Genomic DNA, 26805 nt, shown 5'->3' with positions numbered 1-26805 from the left:
TGCATGGCAAGGCCTGGACGCGACTGCAAGCAGCGGGCTGTCGTGAAGCTACTGGCTGGGCGGAAGTAGTGGTGTGGCGGGGCTCAGACGCCGGAAGTCACCGCAGGAGGCGCAGTTACGATCGCGACAGGCGGAAAAAAGGAGACATACACCATCTGCAGCCGACCGGAAGATCAGCGGAGAGAGCGGAAGTCAACGGGGGCCCGCGGGGCGACAAGGAAGTGGCGAAGCGGCCCGGGGCTTCCAGGAACGGCGGAACAGTGCAACGCGGCCCGCACCGGAATCAGGAGGATACCCAGCGGGAGTTCGGTAATCGGCAAGGGGGACAGCAGCGCCATCAACCCCCCCCGCTTGGAAACACAGAGAAGGCTCTGAGGTGGGGGCGCGAGTTCGGTAATCGGCAAGGGGGACAGCAGCGCCATCAACCCCCCCCCCCGCTTGGAAACACAGAGAAGGCTCTGAGGTGGGGGCGCGAGACCTGGCGTGCCACAGCTGAGGCGGAGTGCGGAGGCCCGCAATAATCATCGGACACGGCAGACACGGTGCAAGATACCTCATCACCGGCTCGTCGGCACCTAGGGGCTCTGTTTCCCATACGGGACGGCAGGGACTAAGATCACGAGGGAATCAGCAGTGCGGAGGTACGAGTGGACAGCGGGACGATCGGGGCACAAAGTCGGCCTTGAGCAACGGCCTGAGGAGGGAGCAGAGATCAGCGGGGTTCCGTAGCGAGGAGACAAGACCGGTGAGGTGGCCTAGGGGACACAACTGTTTATATCGCTGCACATCTACGCATGTGGCCGCAAAGGGAGGTGCACAGTGGGTGAAGATGCACTGGCCGGGGACACACCTCGCCCCAACGCGCTAACGGGAGGAGGCATAAGGAAGGGTTAACCCTTGCAGACAGTGATCTGAACAATCGAGCGCAAGCATAGCGCGAAGACATTACTGTTGACCACATACCCTGTCAAAGGCGCACCGTAACATGCACAGATGGGACACAGCTAACTAGGAGCTCCCCCTCCCACACAGGATCGTGGGGGGGAATTCGGTGAGAGTGATATCCCAGCGCCTCCAAAGCACGCGAGAAGGCGCGCCCTCTGAGAACTCTGCCCATACTCCTTAGTGCTCATTCACCCCACGTCTGGCACTGGTAGAAGTAAGAGACTTTGTATGACCCTGAGGGTACAATCAGAGAGGAGTGCAGGTGGCCTGTTGGAAGGTCCTCAGGGAACAGTGAAAGCACGGCGAAGGGGAGAGCCCGATTCGGAGAGGATCATGGCGGGTAGGGGCCCTAAAAACAGTTCAACGCAGTCTAAACTAGACAAGTTCATATACGATAAACACAACCCCCCCAGACGGAACCCCGCACATCCTTGGGGAAGGCACCGGACGGGGAGGGGGCAAAAAAGGCGACGCTTGAGGATGTGATGTGTGCCCTGGCACAGGTTCAAGCCACGGTGGGAACCACAGCCACAGAGGTCACCCTGATAAGAGCGGACTTCCAAAAAATGAATGAGAGAGTGAAACAAGTGGAGATGGTGACAAAATCCTTGGTGGAGGACGTGTCGGAATTGCAAGTGGCGATGGAAAGAATGGAGGCCGAAAATAAATCCCTCAGAGAAAAGCTGGATGATCAAGAAGGGCGCTCGAGGAGGAACAACGTCCGAATACTGGGGGTTCCGGAATCAGAAGGTAAAGGCGCAATGGACCTATATGTGGAGGAGATGATCAAGACGCAATTGAACCCCAAGGGACTCTCCCACTTCTTCTCGGTGGAGCGGGCGCACAGAGTTCCCGGTGGGAAACCGAAACCGGGGCCACCCCCGAGACCGATCCTGGCAAGACTCTTCAAATTTCGCAACCGCGACGCAATTCTGCAGGCAGCGAGGGTGTCTCCAGCCATCCGAATCCAGGACTCCACGGTGGCCTTCTTCCCGGACTATACAGCTGAGGTGTCGCGACGGAGGAGGACTTTCCTGGAGGTCAAGAAGGCGTGCGGGCGAAGGAACTGTCCTATTCCATGCTATTCCCGGCCTGGCTTAGAGTGGTCGCGGATGATAAAGTTTGGTTCTTTGATACACCGGATGCGGCCCAGGACTGGTTGGAGGGCTGGAGAACCGCAGGGCAATCACGCCACTCACACAGGAATAACCGAAACCACCGAGAGAACGGCCAAGCGGGGTCGCAGACGTCCGGCAGAGAAGATGCAGGAAGGTCACCAGCGAATGAACACATGGGGGCGGAAGGGGGTATAGAATCCTGAACTCCCGGTACTAGCCTGAGTGATGTCCGTTGAAGTACTCTGCAGAATGGACACGCTTGGACACTGGCCTGGGGAGCTCGGAAGAGGGCAGGGATGCCGCCTACTCGGGAGGGCACTCAACCCCAGCGCGCAAGTACACTGTTACAGGGAAGGGTTAAGCACTCTGCTATGTTGGGGAGGCGGGCGGTTGCAAGTCCGTTAAGCAGGGAGGCTGGGAGGTGGGGGGGGTTTATTTAGATGTTTTTGAAGTTCCACGAGTAAGGTCGTATCACTCTGCTAACTACACGCACTGTTTGGGCTGCGCAGACGGTGGGCACACCCCGGAAGTAAGATCCGACTGTCACAACCTTGGGCACAAGACAGAACATGCACGACTTCCAACTACGTGCACCTGAGGGTGGGTCATTGAGATCACGGGTCGTACCTCTCAGACTCATGTCTTGGAACGGGAGAGGGTTGGGCGAAAAGATAAAGAGGGGGTTGGTGATAAATGCGGTGAAGAGGCAGGGACCGGCACTGGTGCTTCTCCAGGAGACACACCTCACCGGGGGGCTGTTAAGGCCCTAGACAGAAAAGGATACAGGATGGCGGTGCACTCGGAGTTTACCACGGGTTCCAGGGGCACGGGAATCTTAGTCAAGAAATCTTCGCAGTTCATTACATTGAGCACTAGGATAGACGCACAGGGCTGTTTCGCAGCACTCCAGGGGCAATGGGACGGTAGGCTCCTGAATGTGGTGTCGGTATACATCCCCCCAGCACTCCACTCGGTCACGCTTCCAGCACTGGGTGACTTTCTCCTGACCCTGCCTGAAGGGGACATACTGATCGGAGGGGACTTCAATGCCACGGTAGATGCCCTGGTAGATAGATTCCCGGCAGTGCCCCAGACTGGTGGCCCTTCCCGATTTCAGAGATTCCTGACCGCCATAGGCCTAGTTGACATATGGCGCCACACGCATCCCTCAGAGAGACAGTACACGTACCACTCCACTGTACACAACAGTTTGTCGCGGATCGACTACTTCCTAACGCTGGGTGACGGTTTGCAACATGTAGATGCTATTGATATACACCCAAGGGGGATATCAGATCATTCCCCCGTCACACTAACACTGTCAACTCAGGAGAAATCGCGCAGGAGAATTTACCCAATACATGCATCATATCTCAAGGTCCCCAAGGTTCGAAAGGCGCTCAAAGCGACGACTTCGCATTACTTTGCCGAGAATACTGTGTCAGTACAGTCCTCTGCTACCCTGTGGGAGGCTTACAAGGTGGTGCTAAGGGGACAGGCCATAGCGTCAATAATGGGTCACAAACGAGAGCGGCAGCGTGAATTGTCCGAGCTCGAACTGGCCCTGCATGAAGCAACGGTGACACATGCGGCGTGCCCTACGCCCGACACGTCCCAAGCCCTGCTACTAAGACAGCAGCAACATAGGGAACACCTGAGGCAGCAATCGGTGACTCAGATAGGAGAGACGGCTCATAGGGTGTACGACATAGGAGATAAGGCAGGGAAAATGCTGGCCTGGCTAGACAAGAAAGGGGGTAGCGCCAGAGGAATACAGCAGATATGCGACGGGGGAGGGACACTGCACACACGGCCCGAAGAGATAGTGGAGGCCTTTGCGGACTATTTTGAGGGAGTGTATACTCCGGTCACTGAAGTGTCAGCTGACATGGCCCGTGCAGCTCTGGGTCACATTCCTACTCCGACTCTGACGCCGGAGGCAGTCGCGGAACTGGAGGCAGACATCACGGCGGAGGAAATACAAACGGCTATCCATGCGGTAAAGTCGGGTAAGGCTTCAGGGCCGAATGGGATCCCAATAGAGTGGTATCAGGTCGCATCGGAGGGGCTCAGCGGACCCATATTGGCTATGTTTGCGGACAGTTTGGAGGGGGCCGAACTTCCGCTAGACCAACAGACGGCGACTATCGTGGCGATCCCCAAGCCCGGGAAACCGCCGGAAGAATGCACATCGTACCGGCCCATTTCCCTTCTCAATGCCGAGGTTAAAATCTTGGCTAAGCTCCTCGCCACTCGGCTAATTGCGCATCTCCCACAACTCATACACCCCGATCAGTCAGGCTTTATGCCGCACAGAAACACTGCCCTCAACCTACGCAGGGTGAACGGTGTGCTGGCTAGAGCACACTCGCTATCGGAACCGGCGGTCATAATGGCACTTGACGCAAAGATGGCATTTGAAATGGTGGAGTGGCAATATTTATTTGAGGTCTTGGCGCACCTGGGATTTGGCCCTAAATTTATAGCCTGGGTCCGGTTACTATACACTAAACCTGTAGCACAGGTGGTGGTAAACGGCCACATTTCCCGAACATTCCCTCTGGAGCGAGGTACCCGTCCGGGTTGCCCCCTGTCGCCGCTGCTCTTTGCGATCGCACTGGAACCACTGGCGACTCTGATACGCTCGACCCCATTGTTGAAAGGGATCACCTGGACAGAGGGGTGGGAAGACCGCCTTTCTCTGTACGCGGATGATATGCTTGTGTACCTGACGGAACCGGAACACAGCATACCGGCGCTGCTGGCGCTGTGCGATGAACAAGGGAAAGTATCGGGGTACACCCTGAACTGGGCAAAGTCGAACTGTATGTCCTGCAGGGCCCAGCCCCCACGCTAAGCGATGATTGCCCCCTGAAAATGGCAGGCTCCTCCCTTAAGTACTTGGGCGTCCACGTCTCGATGGATCCAACGGAATTCTATCGGAAAAATCTAACGCTGCCATTAGAGCGTCTGAAACAGGATGTAAAATTTTGGGCGGCACTGCCGTTAACACTGTTGGGCAGAGCGGCACTTTATAAGATGATGTCGCTGCCACGTTTCTTATATATCCTAGAAAATACACAGTATCCGGTGGCACCGGGATACTTCAGGCAGGTGTACGCGTTGGTAGCCGGTCTCATGTGGAGTAATCGCCCGACACGTATAGCCCAGGCAAAGTTGCACCGGGAGTGGTACGACGGGGGCATTGCGTTGCCTAACCTGCAACTATACTACTGGGCCGCACAACTAAAGCCCATTAACCAGTGGCTGCATGCACCTCAGGAAGACCCGGCATACAGGGCGGATAGGGCACAATTGGGTACCAACAGCATACTGGCGCCTCTTTATGACCAACGCCTAGTGCGCAAACTCGTGGGACCCACGAAACTTACAGTAACACTGTGGCACACAGCACAGGCAAAACTGGGGTGGAAGGGGAGAATCACTAAGCTCACCCCATTGTGGGACACGAGGGCCCTGGGTACTCTGAGACGCAGTAAGGGCTTCACACTATGGGATAACATTGGTTTGTCCAGTGGGGGACCTGTGGGAAAAAGGCACGGTGATCCCCTTCGACCAGCTGCGACGGCGGTACGAGCTGGGGCCCACGGAGTCGTTTTGGTATGTACAGGTCCGGCACGCCCTACTTACAGTCATCCCTCGCGACGCAGAGGTCCCAGAGGCATCTCCCCTTGAGGATCGCCTCCTCACAGACTATATGCAGGATCGGGCAACGTCACTCACCTATCGCAAATTGATTAACAACCTAGCGGACCCTACGGTAAAACTGAGAGATAAGTGGGTGGAGGACATCGGGGAAGTGGACGAGTCTGAATGGAACTAAGCCCTGGTGTCGGCTAAGGAAGTGGGCAAATCGGCGAGATTCCGGCTCGTGCAGCTTAAGAATCCCCACTGGGTGTACTACACAAGGAAGACATTACACCTAATACAGAGGGCACAGCATCCTTACTGCCTTCGTGGCTGTGGGGAGGAGGGAACGTTGTTCCGTACTATCTGGGAATGCCCCCGCATCCAGGAGTACTGGAGGCAAACAATGTGCACCATATCACAAACATTGGGGGTGTCTCTGGTCCTTGAACCACGGAAGTGCCTGTTAAATATATGGGAGCCGAACGACATTTCCAGGCAGGGAATACAGTGGGCCAAGATAGGCATGATCATAGCAAAATGCGACATAGCACAGAAATGGGGAGCAGCAGAGACCCCCACATTGGCACAATGGTGCACCAACATGGACAGGGTCATGATAACTGAGAGGGCAGTTTACACCAATAGAGCATGTCCACGTAAATGGAATAATATATGGACCCAGTGGAATGTGTTCAGGGGGGAAATATGTGAACCCCTGGAGGGGGATGACGCATTGACTTCAGACGAGGAGGGGGAAGAAGAATAGGAGGTGACCGGTGGGGGGCGGGGGAGGGACCTTGGGGCATACCCAAACGCAAGAGAGGGAGGGGGTGGGATTGGAGGGTGGATTGGCCAACATACACGGATCGAGATACAGAGGCACCCAACTGTGAGGGGATTTAGCAACAGCGGATCGAGTGTGATGGGTCGACTCACCTATGACAGACGTTCTGCTAATGCTAGAGGGGATGGGGGTTGTGCATTTATTTACATATCTGCCTCACGACTGAATGTGGTAACTTATTGTTTATGCGGTTTACTGTTGTTAAAAATTAAAAAACCTGGCCTATATGAATCCGCGATCATAATACAAGTTATGTACACATATTACAGTATAACGCCGCCGTACCCCCGGGTTGTCGGTACAGGGGCTGTGTAATCCAGATAGTTATACACGCAGGAGAAAAGGTTGCGGCCAGCCCCAGGGGTTGTAGGCCAGAAGCTGTGAATGGTTTTAACGGTACAATAAAGGTCTTTAAAAAAAGAAAAGAAAAAAAGAAAAAAAAACTAGCCTGGCTGGACCAGATGAGCCAAATAGTAGTAATTGATACTGAGGATTATGTGTTACCAAGGAGATGTTGGTAAATTGTACACTATTAGATACGTATGTGCACAATCCACCCTTTGATCTACCATGTATAGATGGAATGGCAGGGGTGAAATATGTACTATACCCATTCTTGTGGAAGGGCTACATGAGCCAGGTCTTTTGCATGCATATAAATTAAAAGCCAGCTACAAACTCTAAAAAAAACAAAATCATAAAATAGATTTGAATTAGACTGGACAAGACTATTGAACATCTGCGCGCAACCTGCTCACTGCGAGTTACTTCAGACTATAGATCCAGCTCAGTTTTTGGCCCAGGGGCAGTGTCTGCTGAGATAAGTGTTTCATGCCGTATGGCACATTCCTCCTGCTTTCTTAAGCATTACACCTACTCACATAATTTGAGCATTCATTTGCATCTAAGTTGTTAAAGTGTATTTTACATGCCCGCTAATCTAAAATGTCAATACATTTTGTGCATTCTAACGTACCTACAATAATGTTTGGTATCCTTAAGAAACCTCTCTCAAGATTAGGAGGGAAAAGATCAAATATCTGCAGTGGGAATCTGTTGGCACCTACATAGCACTGCTGGATAAGGTGTGCAATTACCTCTCATTTTAGGTCTTGCTTAAGACAGAGCATGCGCTGTCTCTTACAGAAGCTTTTGTTGCTTTATGGAAGCTTAGAGGCTCCCATTGCTTACCATTTATTTACTTCATTGTCACTCATTTGCTCGCTTCTTATTTATCCGCTTCTCTACACTTCCTTCCTTTTTTGTGTTTGTCTCTCTCCTGAAGCAGAGATGCATTACTTCTGTCCTTCCACTTCTCATTTTTCAGACACTATTTTTTCCTTTTTGTTTAAGCACTCTTCCAGAGTGCATTTGTTAAAATGGGGACACTGGAATGTCTATAGAGGCGAAATCTGTAACTCCCCCTCGGTGGAAATGGCAATGGATAAGGCTGGATCGAGAAGATGTAATGATCTTTAAAGTGATTTCTTTTGTATGTGCCTGACTTATTTGATTCTGTATTGTATTGCTTAATTATCGGATACTGACTCTGCTTTTGTTTGGTGTTTTGTTTTCTCAATAAAATTTTAAAACAAAAAACAGAATATAAAAAGACTCCGAAGAACAGATTTACCACACAATACTGTACTGAAAGCAATTAGATTATTGCACTTTTTTGGAAATATTAGCAGGTACTTCAATTGTCTCAAGACTTAATATCACATTTAGGAAATCCAAAACTTTAGCACATTTTAGCCCAAGTGATACTATCAGTTTAGAAAAGCAATCAAGAAAATACCTAGCACATGGTTTACAGAAAACCTGTTGGTTTCCACAAATGTTGGCAATATATATATGTTGTATATATATATATATATATATATATATATATATATATATATATATATATATATATATATATATATATATATATATATATAATATAAATATAAATACTAATGAGAAGATGCAAACTCTGTCCAACCACCTAAAAACAAAGACGTTTCAAATTACATTCATACATTGTAACACAATTCATTGCTTAAATATGTACAAAACAGTATGTTGGGTAGTTTATCAGAACATTTAAAGAAAGATGCTTTAGAAACTGCGGATACAAAATGCTCCTTGGTATACATTTAAATGAATAATACTCTATCAAAGTTCTTGAATATATCAGGTTTGTAAAGGTTGAGAATATTCAAAACAATAGGAGTGGAGGAGATAGTTAGGCTGCATCCCAGTCTATTAATATTTGGAACACCATGCCACTTCAGTTTGGACTCAGCCATATGCAAATCATTCTTGACCCTGCTCAAATGAAAACAGTCCAGACCAAACCGCGAGCCCAAGTTCTCCTGGACCAGAACACCAGCAACCCAGGACTAATTTTGCCTTCATGAGGGCTCATCAGCCACGTATGGCTTGGTTCTAGTGGTACAGTGTGAACGGGACCCATGTCTAGGCATATCCATCCCACTTAGGACATCACACCGAAGTGATGGATGAATTGCTTGATTTAGTCTAAGCCAATTATTATAGGCCGTACCCAAGTCCACCATTGTTTTTCACACCATGCTACCTCAGTTTGGACCAAGTCATGATGTAAGCAGGTGAGCCACGCATGGCCAAGAAATAAACAGCTTGCGTGAGCTCTCCTCCCACAGGAAAAGCACTATGCCTTTAAAATGGAGGCTCTGTAGGATTGAAAGCACTACTCACTAGTGAATGTGGACGCTTCCTGGTCCAGCAGCCGAATAAGTCATCAGATGATTTATGGAGAGTGGCCCTGCTCAACCACATGTGAACCATGCCAGCATAGGCACAGCAGCTCAGGCATGGAGGAGCTCAGCAGTTTGTGCGTATGGCAAGGCTGCAAGTGTTCCACTGCTGAGTGTTAACGTGACGATTCCCCTACTTTATAGGGGAAGAGGGGAAGGCCACAGGCTGCTGCTTGCAACAGAACCTTCACACGCACTTTCAACCTTCATCGAGACCATACCGCTAATGGTCGTTTTTATCTGGACAACTCTTAAAAGCACTTATTGGTCAACAAACAGACCGCATAGGATAAATATCCACAAGCAAAGCAGGCATATGGTCCCAAGGATTGGCCACTACAAACAAAGCATGTTGACACTGCAAATACTAGAGCTGGTCACTGGTCAAAAGCTGAAAACCAAACAAAGGCATGCTTTTTTCTACAAAAAAGCTGAAGCATGCTTTCTACAAGGTAAAGCTAACACACAAACATTAAAGCATCTGCGCAGAGCGGGACGGTTGCAACAACGCAATGGAGGGGGCAACAACATGAAACTATGGGAGATGACAGATGGGCAAGCAACAAGAAAGAAAAAAGTATCTCCATATGAGCAGCGGAAGTACACTAATAAAACAAATAAACAGTACTTGGTCCATGCTCCATCAATAAACAAACACACAAAGAAGAAGAAAGAAGAACTAATGCGCTGAACAACAAGCAAGGAAAGGAGAGTGACAATGAAGCACACCAATGGTAAATAATGGGTGGACTAAAAGCCCCTTTTTAGAGCATTTTTTTTTTTAAAGCAACAAATGTTTGTCACAAGCGCATGCACGGTCTCAGGCAAGACAGAAAAAAGATCCCTGTGGCACATCACAGTGCAATATGATGGACTTATCCAATTCCTAGCCCAGAAGTTACTACATGCAGTATGGTGATATCAACATCAACCAGCACCTAGTCTCTGCCTCTCTGTGGGCTAAAGCCCAATTGTTTACCACACAAAACACAATTTTGATTAATGTGGTCCTGAAGCTGTGGTGTACTTGCTTTTTCTATACATTTAGCACAAGGAGCATTTGAGATGGGAGTGACATTTTTTTAATCCAGCAAGTCAAGAAAAGACCTGACCTGATTTATTCATGAGAGACATGTTCCATGCTGCTTTCAAAACGACCGAGATCATTGCCTCTTAAAAGGAACTGTTTACATTACCCACATGAATCAAGCTACTTCTTTACAAACCTCCTTACAAAGTATGGTGTGGCACAGATTTCCAGGACAGTAGGGAAAAAAGCTTTCATGCAGAAGACTCTAATTTTGCGAAACATTGTATTGTAGCATGTGTATAATGCTTTTTCTACATTACAAGGCTAAAAGCATATAATATAGCTACACACAATACATGTCTTTGTATGACTGAGAAAGAGGAGTGGATTGTATTTAAACTATGGGCATGAGTTAAGCCCAGCATCAAGAGAGAAACAAATGATGCGTTTCATTAGTATTTTTAGAAGGTACTGAATAAAACTTACTGAAAATTTTCTGCTACCATACCGTCTTTCAAATATCCTGAAGTTATATACCAGTAGGCAACTGCAGAATGTATCTTTAAGGTCTAAACAAATTGTTCGCCCCAATAAAATTCTCCAAACCTGAAAAGAAAACCACACACAACATATTAGATTTACACCAATGCAGATTTCCTAGCAAAATAAAATGTACATTGCTGAAATCATTGTTTCGAAATGGATAACGTATAATGTGGTGTATGCATTAGAATAGAGCATAAGAAATGATTTAAGAACACCCACTATACATCCAAGCAAATAAACATGGATCTCTACTATGTACCATAGGTGGCAGGGAGAAAGTTTGAGAGGACAGAGCATCCGTGAAAGATATACCACTTGCCAAGCACAAATGCATACCCAAAATGCGGGCAGGCCCAAATTTATAAGGAGAAACTGGGATGCAGTGATTAACAGAACTGCCAAAGAGAGTGGGATTTTCAAATAAGTGCTGGATTAAGGGAAGAGGACAGAAAGGGAGAACCTTGTAAATTTAAAGAAGTGTTTTTATAACTAAGGTAAAGTCCCTAGGTCTAACTTTGTGGGTTAGTGAGGAAAAGGTGAGAGAAAAATCATGAAAATTGACAGCATACCATGTGATGACTGCAACATTCAGTTGGAGTTGGAAAATGATATTCATAGTGTGACCAGTGGGAGGCAAGAGTATAATCTGTGACTAAATCCTATGCTTACTTGGTGTTCAGAAACTGGAACTCAGTGGAAAATATTGACCAAGGCAATGCTTTCAGCAATGTATTTACCTGAGTGAGTGAAACAATTGACACTGTAGATGAGCATCGTAGACCACACTGTATGATAAAAATACCTAGGTTTCCCAAACGCCATCAAGAGGAAGCTTTACAATGTACTTTGTGTTGTTAAAAGTGATGTCACTGAGGCCTGAGGCTGGAATTGGTAAAGTCATATTTGATGACATCACTTATGCCTTAAAAATGTAACTTAAAATGTGTTCAGTGACATCATTTGAGGTGTTATCAATAATGCAAAGTGTGAGGTCATACGTAGTATAACCGTCACTGGCAATATTTTACTGGTTTTTAAGTTCTGCACTCCAATCGCTTTAACTGTTTCTAAGATTTCTATTAAACGTGAGCCAAAGTAACAACAGGTAAGCGGTAAAGATTTTTTAGTGATCTTTTCTTTTTGTATGGGTTATTTTAGACCTAAGATCAAGAAAGAACCAACTAGGCATTGTGCAGCAAGCAAGAGAAGGTGCAGGGCCTGGCATTAGGCCTGCATTATCCACATCACCAACTGGGCATAGCCTTTGGCCATGTGCATCGGGCAATGGATGCAGTTTGTTCTACAGAAAAACCCTGCCACTCAGCCTCCACATTTCTCATACTCCGGGTGGGTGTTGCTGGTGTTGGAGAAAAAAGCTCTCCAAAATCCCACAAAAAGAGAATTCACATTGCTTACTATGATCAACTGTTAGCTATGTACACTGGGGACTGGGCACAGAGCCACATCTGAGTTCAGCTCACATAACTCCCCAATGACCTGCATGTTCTTCGGTTGTGCACAGCTGGTCTAGGAGGTAATATTGCTGGGGCACATTCACATGACCACTGTCCCTATACAGCTGCAGAGGCCTTTTTTTATTACACTAACTCCCAAAATCGCACGTCGACGGAGCATAGCCTTAGGAATAGAGCACCAGGTTCTGACTGCAGTGCACCACATCAACAAAAACAAAAAACACAGATCTGGGCCATCCACACTACGGTCTGGAGGAAGGGCATGGGTTTCGACCAAACCATGCACCCAGCTCCGGTAGCCATCAAATGCCATGCACAGGGTCAAAGGCTTTGACTCCTGAGTCACGGTCCATTCCTAAACTCAAAGTTAATGCACAGCATGCTATACTTATCTGCGTATATGCTATATATAAAGTGGCAGGACGAGAATCTCCCCAGCATGGTATACGGGTGTGTTCTCCTGCACTGAATGCCTGACTGCTTTTAATTTGGCTCTGGCATCACGCGAATCTAGCATGTATGCAGAGATCTTAGCCTGCCCCTGACAAAGTGCTGGTATGATTTTCCCATCTCTCATCTCTTATTGCTGCCAAGGTTCACGGATTTCTGTTTACACGACACTAATGCAGGAGATAGCATGTCAGTGAAAAGCAAACCTTACCGGATGTCTGACCGAGCCAAAGGAGTGCCTCAAGTCAGAGGAAGATACTGGATGTGGGGGTGGTTGCATGGTCCTGCAGTCCTGGGCCAATCTAGTAGTGTTGGTATCCTATCAAAGCTTCACGGACTTGCACTTTTCTGTGGGGCTGCCGGTTTCTAAATGAGGTGACGAAGACCGAAGAAAACCCAATTCCCAGAGAGGATGAGTTAATGGACCAGCTGGGTGCCGTTCGTTAATTGACTAACTAGTGGCCATTGGTACATTGCATTCGGGCCTAGGACAAAGAAGAAGACTACATTATCTACATCAAAAGGATTAGATCAGTTTAGGGTTAAGCTTTTATGTCTTTAGAACGTTCCTGCCATTTTGCATCTGCATCGCTGGTGAACCATGTTCTCTCAGAGCTAGAAGAGTTCTGTGAAGCAGTGTGCTCCCACCCCTTTCTGTTTGAAAAGGCTCCCTTGAGCCATTGAGCTGACTAGCTTTTGGAGATGCACCTGTGCGCCTGTGAGAAATTCTGAGACCTGAAAGGATTGTGGCAGCTTGCTCAGCAACGCCAGATAAATTTAGTTTTTTATCCCAACTGATGAAGGATAATATCCAAAACCCCAGGTGTCAGCACTAACCTGCACCAACTTTGGTGAAACACTTCAGCAAAAACTCAAGTAAGCATTTTAAATGAACTGCATTTACCATAATGTTAAGGGGTGAACTGTGCTGGGAGGTGAAGCAGTGTGGTCCCACCCCCTTCTGATTGATAAAACATGGTTAGCCATAGTGTAGGCGCTGAGGAGGTTTCGGCCTCACTTACTTTGTCCTATGTTTCTAGTCCAAATAGACCACAAACTACTCAAATGGTTGATGGTAATGAAAGGTTAGAATCCCATGTTGTTGAGATGGTATATATCAATACAAGTCTTAGAGCCTGATTACGAGTTTGGCTGTCATGGTACAGCTTTCGAAACTGCGGCGGATTCACCGCCGCACAGTTAGTGGTCCGACTGCCCAATTACGAGACATGCGGTTACATGGACGAAACACCGCAGCGGTCCCGGTGCCAGGAAATTCTGACCGCAGCTGGATAGGCCAATGCACCTGTTGGAGGGCGGACTGCCAAAGTTACCGCCAGCCCAATCACGATCTGCATCTCCACCGACGTGACTGTGGTGGTCCAACCACCACAAATGAGCTGGCAGAAAGGGAAGAATTGAAGGATGAAATTCAGCAGCACACAGCTTTCCTCATCCTGGTCCGCCATGGAGCCGATTGCACACTTTCTGCCACTGCTGCTCCTGCTAGATGATATCCAAAACCTACACTGTCGTGAACGGAACTGCCAGTAAGTCTCAATCCATCCCATTTCTATTGGAATTCTGTTTAAAAGCTGCACAGCCTCTTCAGGTGTTTGGGGGCTTTGGCCCAAAACAATTCTGGGGGTCCCTGTTCAGAACAGTTTGTCATGTATAAACGCAATTCACCTCATTGATACCCTCTTTGGCCAGGTCACTGACACTGCACAGGCACACCCTCCAAAATTGCAAATCTGTCCACATCTAATATTAATGGATAGTGGTGTGTGTTCTTCATATTGCAATGCTACAGCAGCTCAACTACATAACATGAAATAAGCTTTGTGACACCCTCCCATGTCTCACCTGCCAGGTGCTGTTTCCAATATGAAATATACACGAGTATGTATGTTTCATGAAACAGAAAGACACTGTACCTGCAAAATGTATGCAATAGACTCTCAAACATTACCCACATCATAAAGTAGTTTGTGTAACATATAAACAAAACCAATCTGCCGAAGTAGTCTTTCAAGCTCATCATGGCAACACTTTCTGCATAACAGGTATGGCAAATGAAACATTGGCAAGTTAATACGATTGCAAATCAAAATGAATGGCAGGACAAACTCGTAGAAAATCAAAATAGTTATTTATTTTCACTTTAGATATACCTTTCTTTATTAGTCCAAAATAAATAGCTAAAAAACGAAGCCAAATGGCAGTCCATTTAAAAATTCAAAGTCTTCTTGACTCCTGTGCTTTCACTTTGCCACTGGATTCAAGCAAGCCTGGCTGAAGACGGCTGGAATGCCAGAAACCGGTCCTAGGAAGCTTGTTTCCGGTCCAGGGAAGGCATGGCTTGGCAGTTCGGGCTGGACTGTTCCCATGAGGCACAGGGTCAGACTGATTTGCATATGGCCATGTCTGAACTGGGGTGGCAGAGTGGGCTAAAGAACGGTGATGGATTAAACCCAGATCTTTTGACTGGGTGTGAGTGTTTGATTGGTTCAGATGCTCCGTCCATCACCACCCCCTTCTGTACGACTCCTGTGCTTGTCTCCAAAAACACTGCCAGGGAAAACTTCCCAAGAAGGGGCATCTAGAGAGCAGTCTAGGCACCTCAATGTTGTCACTTGGCTTGGGAGGGGTGTGGTCAGGATACAGAGGAGTGGGTTTCGTTTTAGGAGGGGTGGTCCTGACTTTTAGAGGGGTGTTTTTGATTATGGAAGGGGATTTTAACTTCTAAGGAGTACGGCTGGGTTTAGTGGTGGTGGTGGTGGGGGCGGTCAGGTTTCACAGGGGTGTATAGGGAGGTGGAAAGGATGGGTTGAGGTGTGGAAGAGGTCCTCTTGGTTTTGGGAGGGGGGTGTTGGCTGTGGCATGGGTAAGGCCAAGGGTACATAGAAAGCTCTCTTGGGGAGACTGGGTAGGTGGTATGGAAGGTAGTAGGGCTTGGGAGATACAGGGAGTGGAAGTGTCAGGTATGGAGGTGTATGTTGTTGGTACAGGTGTGTGTGGGTCTGATGTATGTTGTGTTTGTGCTGTAGGTGTCTGTTGTGTGGACGTTTGCCTTTTCTGGCTGTGAGTGCTGTGGATGTGCTTGGTATGCTGGCTGTGGTGGCTGTGTCTGGTGGTGTGGTGTCTGGTTGTAAGATGGGTGTAGTGGATGTGTCTGGCGATGTGGGTGTGTTGTGTGGAAGTATGATGGGGATAGGTCTGTGGGTGTGGCTGTGGTGTCTGGAGGAATGTTTAGTGAGGTGGTTGTGAAGACATTTGTGTTTGGTGAGTAGATTGGTGACTGTTTTTTTCTGGTGTTTGTGTGTGCAGCTTATGTCTCTTGAAGTGTGTCTGTGAGCTTATGTTTGACTGTGCTTTGTTGAAGTGTGTGTTAATGTTTGAGTGTGCTTGGAATAGGCATGGGAATACTGAGTTTGGATGGCAAAGAGGCAGGAGGTGGGGCGGAAGTTTGGGATTGGTGGAAGGCAGTCATGAGGGTAAAGGCCAGAGCCTGAAAAGATCTCTGTGGGGCATACTTAGCACTGTGGGTGCCTTGCAGGAAAGCCATCATCAATTGCAGTTGGCTGCCTTGTCCCTGGATGGCAGGCAGTAGTGCTGTGTGTCCTCCAGAGATGTTCCTCAGGAGGCCAATGACTTCCTTACTCTGGGCAGTGGGGATGGGCGGGGATCAGGGGCGGGGTGCCTGGAGCAAAGGAGATGGCTTCCCTCTTAGGGAAGAAGGTCCGGACAACTGTGTGAGGAGCAACAGGGAGTGTGGAGATGGAACTGGGGTGGCAGACAAAGATGGTGTTGGGAGAGTTCCTGTCTGGTCCATCACCATTACAGAGTGTCCACTGGAGCCTGACTTTGAAGATGTTGTATTTAAGTCTTTGTCCTCCGTTGCACTCCCCTCACCCTACGAGGCACTGGTTCCATTGGTGTCCTGAGTGTCATGACTGGAAAAACTGTGGTCAGCTGCTTCCACAACAATGTGGGCCTTATCTCCTTTGCTAGCCTGTGATGAAGCTGCAATGACATTGAAATTAGGTTGATTGCATCTGCCTAAACACACTTGACCAAGAACTTTCAACACACAACATTTTGAAAGTGCACAGATGACACCAGCTACCAGGTCCACTATATTGTCATCGACATTGGCATGAGCACATGAATGCATGCTGGATGACCTGTAAACAGTTGCTCACAGTGATGTCAAAATCACAGGCAGCTCCAAATACATGAGTGAACTTGTCTCTACTGAATCCCAATGTATGTACTAGGATAGTTTATCACCTTGTATATTTTGGCCCTTGTGGTATACCACAGTGACCTGATGTCATCAAATATGATGGGAAGAATATATATTACTCAAAACAAAAACGTGTGGAGGGTCAAGGGGAATTATTTAATGACCTGTCTGCTCGTACCCCTAATCACAGTATAAAACACAACAAGAGCAGATCAGGTCAAGGAATGGCGTGTAACCATGACGGAGACCGTGCAATAGTCAGGTGTGTGTGTGTCAGCAAATGTCATTGCATAACTAGAGCTCAGTCAGTAGCTCGAACAAGTCCCATCAGACCACCCTCGTGGTGGTTATTCATCATGTGGGAGGTGGTGGTCACTTTAGACCTCACCCAACCATATAATGTCGGGGATCAAAGCCATGATACTTATCAGACAATGAAAAGTGAAAAATAGAGTGCAGTGCTGGGGTGATAGTGATAAATAAAATTAACTACTAGGACTCAGAGAATGTTCGTACTAAAGTCTAAGTGTCAAAGATTAAAAGCACGCCGAGTAGTTAAAAATTGAAGCTACTCATAGGCGCTGTGCAGGTGGTCGACATGTTTCAGCCGTTGGGGGAATCTGCCCCGGCTTTCTTCAGGACCTATAGTGTAGAATCGCTACTGCAACTAACCATGATTTGTGGACTCACAAATAACATAACGGGTATATATCTACCAGGAACTTGATACTCCAATGTTCACTGGATGCAAAGATGTAACTTGTACCTGTCATGAAACACAAAAAATGATATACTAATAACTTAGCAATACAAGATTGCTCACACACAACTGCATAAATACACAGTCACCATACATTTAAACACGCCTGCGTGAATAATTTACATTCCACAGTTTTCAAGTCTCCCCATTGACTCGAGCGATCCCTCTTTTAAACGGGTGACCCTTATTCTCACAGCCGACTAAGGCGTGTTTTTGAGACCCAGGTGGTTGATTTACTTCCTGCCGCCCGTTATAAAAAGAAAGAGGGCGGTATCCTCCACACCTCCACTTCCGCTTGGTCAAAATGAGGGGCACCGACGGACAGGTAAGATGCCAGACAGCCTCACTGCTTCTACTTAGTCGGTTTTTGAGGTAAACTGATGCAATCTAGCCCAGACAGGCTGAGTAAATAACACTGTGTTTACAAAACGCTTTCTGCCTAAGGGGTTGGTACCATTAGCCATTTATAAAGTTTTTGTTGGAGCCTTGCTCTAATCTCTGGGGTTCTTTTCCCAAACTTTAACAGCAGTAATGTGTATCTAAGATCATACATAGACTCGTCTCATGTATTGAAAATGAATGTCCTACAGTGGATGTTTAGGCTCACGAGTCAGGGGCACATTTTAGCGCCTATAATGTGTCTTGGAACAGGGGACACACCTTCAGGTGTATGGTTTATAGTTTTTGGTCGGACAGATAAGCGTCTATCACACGTTTGTTGGGTTGCTGTGTAGAGCAATTTGGCTATGCACGGTTAAGTATGTTTGCTAATTGTGACTTATTTCTACACTACAGAGCGGGGCCTCATTCTCCCGAGCGGTTGCCGGGTGAGGTGAGGTCTTCACCCACACAAAGCTGGGTGAGTATCACTGAGAGGAAATGCCTCTGTGTGATCAAGCTATTATGCTAGTTGTATTATGCGGAATGTAAATTATTCACGCAGGCGTGTTTAAATGTATGGTGACTGTGTATTTATGCAGTTGTGTGTGAGCAATCTTGTATTGCTAAGTTATTAGTATATAATTTTTTGTGTTTCATGACAGGTACAAGTTACATCTTTGCATCCAGTGAACATTGGAGTATCAAGTTCCTGGTAGATATATACCCGTTATGTTATTTGTGAGTCCACAAATCATGGTTAGTTGCAGTAGCGATTCTACACTATAGGTCCTGAAGAAAGCCGGGGCAGATTCCCCCAACGGCTGAAACATGTCGACCACCTGCACAGCGCCTATGAGTAGCTTCAATTTTTAACTACTCGGCGTGCTTTTAATCTTTGACACTTAGACTTTAGTACGAACATTCTCTGAGTCCTAGTAGTTAATTTTATTTATCACTATCACCCCAGCACTGCACTCTATTTTTCACTTTTCATTGTCTGATAAGTATCATGGCTTTGATCCCCGACATTATATGGTTGGGTGAGGTCTAAAGTGACCACCACCTCCCACATGATGAATAACCACCACGAGGGTGGTCTGATGGGACTTGTTCGAGCTACTGACTGAGCTCTAGTTATGCAATGACATTTGCTGACACACACACACCTGACTATTGCACGGTCTCCGTCATGGTTACACGCCATTCCTTGACCTGATCTGCTCTTGTTGTGAAGAATATATATTAGCAACTGTATCCACACAAGTTCCTGAATACAACAAATGTACATATACCCATGAAAACATGATGATGAAATTGTATTCATGCAATACACCTATGTAGATGTAATATGTGCAGTAGCAGAAATCAGGTCACATACAAACTCTTAACACACTGTTGAAACTTACCAATTGAAACCTCCTCTATGTCCACTGCCCAACAAGTGTAATGAAAGATGTACATAGGTATCTTTGCTATATATCACATGTAGCACAGTAAATGCAGACTGGACACAATGTGGGGCAAAATCTGTGGGCGAGTCGACCACAAATATTCACAGTATAAGACAACACCTCAGCCTAGGAACATCCCCAATCCAGTTTGGTACTGCTGACCTCACCATTCTTACACTAGAAATCTAAAAGCAAATAGACCATTGAAGGCTGTTGAGGCTCAGTGAATGTACATAATAAAAGAGGAGGTTTCACTATTGTCATAATGGGAAGGCACATCAAAGTACCTCTTTTGTAGCTCAATCACAAATTGCCTTATAATACTGATTGTAGACACTCGCATATGATCCCTACAGTTCTGCATGTCACTCTCTGATGCATGTTACCAGTAAGTGAATGAACATTCACAAATCCACATGTATTTCGCATCACTGAAAACTCCCACATCTATGCCATGGAAATACCAATAGTGACAAATCAGTGTAAGTTTACCTCTCATGTCCTACATTGCTACATCATGTGGGTCTGAGCAATCTGAGCAATGACAATGAGTAATGCTGTAGTGTATGTGTCACCCACCAATGTGCACACAGTCAAATCTGCTATAACACATGAACATGAACTGTATACCAATCACAAGACTGTTTCCTAATACAGTGTGGCCTACAGATGCATTTCTGAAGGACTCAGACATGAAACTATGAAGACACTCAGATCAGGTATGCAAAAGTAGTGCACACGAAAACACAACAGGAAAAGGTACACATGCTAACATACAGGCACCATTACAGATGGCACCTGTAAGGTTTGCACTCTCATGTCATGCAGATTCCCAATGTATTGATGGTAAGTATTGCCTAGTCACTACATCCAATGCACACTGTTCGCCATTTCACATTGCAGCGGGCCACCAACACATGTGAGACTGTTGTGACGGAATATCACTCGTTACACAATGAATACAAGTGGAGAGGATGTGGTCCGATGGCTAGAGCGGTTGATCTCGAAGCTGGGCCCCAGGGTGCGGATCTCGGCAGGGACGCTCAACATTCTGTGATTCTGGGCAAATCACTTATTCTTCCTGTGCCTAACAAGATGAATGTGTCCGTCTGAAAAGCAACTAGTGGTCATGTAAAGCGCTCCGATACCTTCTGGTCGAGTTTGTGCTATATAAAACTAAAAAATAAAAATAAAAGTGGCCTGTTTGGTACAAGTGTCAGAAGCCAGAACATCAAAGGACATGAGGTGATTTGTCACTGTAGTAAGCCATGTATCTACTCAAGACAGTAAATTGGGTGTGGACTGGACTCTGCTATGTTCCTGGTCATAAAGACAAAAGACACAGAAGCATGCAACAACTACCAGACCTACACAGTTACTCTTCTTGTGCATTGCACATGGCCACCCCCAATATTGAAGGGAAAATGTGTGCCTGTACCACACAAAGTTGGCAATGTATCATGTAGGACTCTGGCCAGGATCACCCCCCTCCTTGTAACTGCTTTTGGGTCCTCAAGTGCCCATCAAGTTCCGGGTAGGCCACCGCCAGTATGCAGGCCCTGGGAGGGGGGGATGGAATCAAGGTTCAGCGAGCGCCCCGACCATGTTGGGAGGACTTCCGTAGCTGGACTGCCGTGATCTTCTGGGTCCAGTGTCTCAGGTCCTCCCACCTCTTCCTGCAATGGACGCTTTGTGAGATGTAGAACCCCAGAGTCTGCACCTTCCTGGTGATTGCTTTCCAAATGGTTTGTTTCTGATGGGCGTTGACCTGTATTGATACAAAAGATGGTTACACACATAATAATTGCAATTAGTTGGATATCCATTTATTAGACACACATCTCATTTACATCTAGCACAAGCCTAAAACACGCTGCATGTGTAGTTCTCACATGCTGAACACTAAAAATACATGAAAGCACATTTTTTTTACTCATCTGCTGACTGTCCTCAACCCCAGTCATGTCCCACACTGTTTAAGCAGGACACTAACTTCATGCAGCCCAGGGCCATCCTACATGCACTGTGATGTCAGCTACTATGAAACATAAAACACCATTGTGACCCACTCAAGGGTAAACTACTTTTACATTACTGTACAGACCCTTTTACAACCAGGCCCATTGACCCGACACATACGGTACATGCAGCCTGGTACCATAGTATAGACTACATTTTAACACTTCGATCACAAAGAAAGGGCTGGAATGTGTGTCATTAAGAGCTTCCTCTCTGGGGATGTGTGGATATGTGGACTACTTAATGGAATGTCATACTACGTATAATTGAGTTTATGTGGCATGTACTGCCATCACAGAACACACCTTTTGCCATATATAGCACTGTTGAAGAGATGATATTAACATAAAATAGAATTTCTTATTTGTACTGTTTATTGTCACATATATGGTGATTCACATATCTATTTCACTTCAGATGTAACCAACTATCTGCACTGGTATCGTATCAAATGTGCAGTTGGCCTGTACAGTGCAAGCCTGACTTTTGGAAAAGTGTCAACAAGCCTGTGGGAATAAGGGGTGATGGAGCGAGATAGAAAACAAAATTTTGTTTAAACTCGCAAAGTCACATTTCCATAACATGAATAAAATTATTAATGATTTGTGATATGTCGTGCTAATACAACCTAGATTAAACTTTACACGTGGGGGGACTAACATGTGTGCTCATAAACGTGCATAAATGTTGCATCTTTTTGTTCGTGCAAAATAATAAAATAATTTATTGTTTCGTTTTTTGTCATTACTAACTGCTGCATATTTAAAATAAGCATGTGCTTGTTTTGCTTATTCTTGTCTGTATGATGTCATTTCTACTATTCTAGGTGCATATGGGTCTCATAGAAAAACGGAGACTGGTAAATATAAACGCTGCTTTATTTGTTTGCAATGGCTAGGTAACATTTTGATTAATCGGGTGGGTTAATTATATAGTAAACCATGGGGTGGATACAGAATATACTTTATTTCTTACATTAATACTTTTCTTGTGTTTGTTTTATACTAGAAATCATAAGTTGCCTGCTTTTGAGGCCTAACTATTTGAGCCGCACAAAAAGAGCTAATTCATATTTCTGCAGAAAGTCACGAGACGTCCATTCTGAATTAAAACGTTTATTGAAGCTGCATTCACAAAGCGAAAACTGATGAGCTGACATCATTCTGTCGGACATGGCCAAGGTCGAAAGTGAACTTTTTGTCAGTCCTTAACTTGGCATCCGCGGAAGTTGCACTGTAAGACTATGGAAGCTGCGAGCATGACTTAAAACAAAGTTGCAATCGCAGGAAGCCTCTGGCTTCACGTGGAAGAGACAATGGTCTTTGTAAGACATGATTTTGTGGAACTTTTTAAGAATCGGGTGACATGTCACTTGTCACTCTCAGCCAATGGGACGTCGAGTATTTCTGAAAACTTTCCTTTGCTAGTTTAGTTAGCGTAGAAAGGTATAAAAAGTCATGCCCTTAGGGTTGGGCTGGCTGCTGCTTTCTGACTTTCCGATGAGGGTGATGTGCTGCTGGACTTTGCGTGGAGCACGTAAGAATCCTCAAAGATCTTTACTTTAATTTCTGTCTATTTAGCTCAGTTAGGGAAATAGGTTTTAGAAATGCTAAACTTTATATAATTTCTTTAAACTGATTCAATTGCTTAAATTGTATTTTTCCTTATTTTCTTACCATCATGCTTGCTTTATTGCAAATAAATTTCATTTATAAGACTTACAACATATATACCATAATTTAGAAAATAAAATCTTACTTTTGACAAACAAGCTGGTCTTGATTATTTAGAAGTATAGGTTACCATTAGCTAGATCACGTCGCCTATGGTGGTCGTTTAAATGGTTGAGTTTTATTCTAATGACAATATTCTTTCTGCAAATGTATAAAAATGTATATATTGTGTAGATAATGTGTATATAGATTTATTCTGACCACCTGATTCAGTAGGCCCAAAATATATCAGGTTCATAAATGGGTCCATGTATAGTTTAGAATTTTGTTTATAGGTTATGAAATTGGGTAGCGTAGTTTATGATATATTTTCTATAGCCCGCTGGATCAATTATCTGGTAGCAGAAATTGATGGTTGCTAAGGAGTAACCAAGATAACATGTTGGTTGCTAAGGATTGCGTCATGGTATGCAAATAGGATTGATGTTTTAACACTTGTTAAGTTCGTTTTTCGTGCCTATCTGTAAGCTATACCGGTATAGATTGTGTGGCGAGAAATTAGTCACGCAAGCCATCTGTTCGTTTGTAGTGATATCGCCGAGTATCACAAGAGGTATCGCCGTGTACCATAGTGTTGTCGCCGAGCAGCACAGTTTTAGGGCTAGGTCTGAATCTTGTATAGTGAGGATTTTCTAAGAAATCAAAGCAGCATGAGAATAGGGACAAAGCGCCTTCCATAAAACTCACTGTGATGAGAGTATTAGTTATATCCAAGCTTGAGTGAAGGGTAAAATTAGCGTCGGTGCATGATTATCTATAAACAGGTTAGAGTCCTGTACGGGTACATGTTTCATATCTATAAACAGGTGAGAGCCCTGTACGGATAACGTCGTTATTTTGCTAACGGTGCATGATTTCTATAAACAGGTGAGAGTCCTGTACGGATTTCGTGTGTGTTTGAATTTAGGGAATTTTCAGTGTAAAAGTGCGAGTTTGAATTGTATTTTATGTTCAAGTGGAACTCTTAGAACTTTCACTTCGCGGTGGGTTCAGAGCAAAGCGAGTTCATAATTATACGTGTTAGAAGGGTGGGGTAAGGTTACTCTACTGACAATTGAATATTATCCTTAGTGTGAATAGCGCCGTCTATTCCGAAGTGTGGATACTTGAATGTATGTAAACTATCCTAATTAGTGAAACGAACAGATGTTGTCTTTATAAGTCATTGTTAAAAATTAATTTACACTGAAAAGTGTTCTTAAAATGGCGCTGTGAAAAGATTTTGTGAAGGAGGGGTAAGCGCCAGGAGTGAGAAGCGAGAAACCGCAGCTGCTGTGTACGTCACAGAGCCGCGCTGGGATTGGGTGACCTACGTCACAAGCTGTATTCTGATTGGCTCCTGAGTCTCTGACGGCCTGTGAGCTGATTGGTCCTTAGGAAAATCTCCAAAATTATTGGTTGAGCAGGAAACTGACGTAGCTCAACTGCCATTGGCTTGTTGGTGTGTTTCGCGCACGGATTGGTTGTTTTGCGGAACATCCCGGAAAAATTTTACGAACGATTTTGTGAAATAAATTTTACTTTTGAAAATGAGTTATCATTTTAAACATGTTGAGAAAAAGACAACATTATTTCAGAAATTTAAGAATTTATTTTCACCTGACAAGAAAATCGAAACGCGAGGTGGTAAACTACTTCATAAGTATAAAACACCTGCAGCGTACATGGAAGGTGAATACGGATATCATACTGTCTTATGGTTCGACAGTTGGAAACGTTATACTAAAAACGATGGTGTTTTGACTTGGCCTGATGATGGTTCATTTAATGTAAGAGTTTTAAGAAACTTACGAGAAAAAATGAATGCTCTTGTTCCAAAACCGAGACCAACTCAATTTGAAGCTTTAGTTGAGTGGGAAGACGAGATGTATCAGTTACAAAGAGAAGCTAGTGGAATTAAAAGACCTTCTAAAAATCCATCATGGAAAAGAGAAACTCATGAAGATAGATTACGAATGTGGAGACAGGGAAACATGAGTGAAGGATTGTATTTAATTCATGAAATGGTAATGGGTTCTCCTACAGGAAAATCTATGGAAAGTGAATCTGAGGATGCAGTTATGGAAGAAATATATACAACTGCTAGAAACAAACAGCCTAATCAGCCTTTGAGACCTCCTAGATCATGGTCTACTCCGGTGGTTTCTACTGAAACTTCACCGAGTGCACCTCCAATTAATGAAGCTCCTAAACTTTATCCAAATAATTGTGAAATCACTGAAACTCCTAGAAGACCAGAATTTGAGAATGCTCGAAATGAGGGTAGACATTTTTCAATGACTCCAAGAGCAAGGGAACCTCCAAAAGATTATACAAGAGAAACAAGAAATGTTGAGGATGATGATTATAATGAATACTTAAGGTCTAAAGAAGAATTAATCAAAAGAATGACAAAAGGCATGGAAGCTGTCACAGTTCCAGTAACAATAGGTCCTGTTCAGCCTGTATTTGATCAAAGAAATACAAACAAAACTGGATTAACTATTCCTTTAAATACAGAAATTCAAAAGCCTGCTGAAAAATTTTATTCAGATTTGACAGAATTAAACACTTCTAGATCAAGAATGCCTGATTTAACCTTTAATGAGGATTTATCTCCAAAAACACCAATGGGTGCTATGTCAGATGTAGGAAGTCCTGAAGTCAGGGTAACCACACCAAAGCTTGATGTGGCCAAATTAAAAGCAAATATTGAAGAATTAATAATCGGAACAATTGGCCCAGATAGTTTAAATTACTATCGGGATGATGAACTATTATTCATTTGCAAAAGTATTCAATGGAAAACGAAAAATAAATATGATCAATTAGAGGATCTAGCTGCAGAACTTGAAATCGATGTGAGTAAACAAAAGAATTTTGCAAAACATTATAGATTAGATTTCTCAGAAAGCGACATTGAGAGTTTGAACTCAATGGGAAGAATAGTTCACATTAAAGATTTAATAGTCTATATTAAAAAGCTAGGAGAACTGAACAAATGGAGAGTGAAATGGACTAAAAAGAAGGAAGATGAAAGATTAGAAAGAATGTCAAAACAATTTCCAATGAGAGAAGTTGCAGGTGGAGGATATGTTCATGTCCCATGGTCGAGACAAGACATTCTGTTATTCACAAATGATTTTCCAAAATTGAGGGAAAAACCAGTCGAGTGGTACAGGCAAGTTGATAGATTTATCAAAGTGTCAAAAGTTCTGTGGATTGATTTGGATGGATTTTTTGACATTGTTGTTCCATCTGATCTTTGGACAGAATGTAAAATATCTATTAGTTGGCCAAAAACAGAACCTGAGCGAATCAAAGAAACAGGTGCCCCAAATCCACTCGTAATGGATTTTTACGAGAAAGTAATTGTTTGGATGAAAAACAAAAT

General features: G+C 45.1%; 1 protein-coding gene across 1 annotated transcript in view; it reads right to left on the bottom strand.

The window, feature by feature from the left end:
* UBAC2 (UBA domain containing 2) overlaps positions 1–26805 on the bottom strand; it is an 811088-nt gene that overhangs the window by 697313 nt on the left and 86970 nt on the right. Inside the window, exon 3 of the mRNA XM_078657616.1 lies at positions 10855–10974. Coding sequence (XP_078513742.1) covers positions 10855–10974 — 120 coding nt within the window. The remainder of the gene's footprint in view (positions 1–10854; positions 10975–26805) is intronic.

This window comes from Lissotriton helveticus, chromosome 8 (genome assembly GCF_964261635.1).
Source record: "Lissotriton helveticus chromosome 8, aLisHel1.1, whole genome shotgun sequence".
NCBI lineage: Eukaryota > Metazoa > Chordata > Amphibia > Caudata > Salamandridae > Lissotriton > Lissotriton helveticus.
This window is presented reverse-complemented; position numbering and strand designations above follow the sequence as displayed.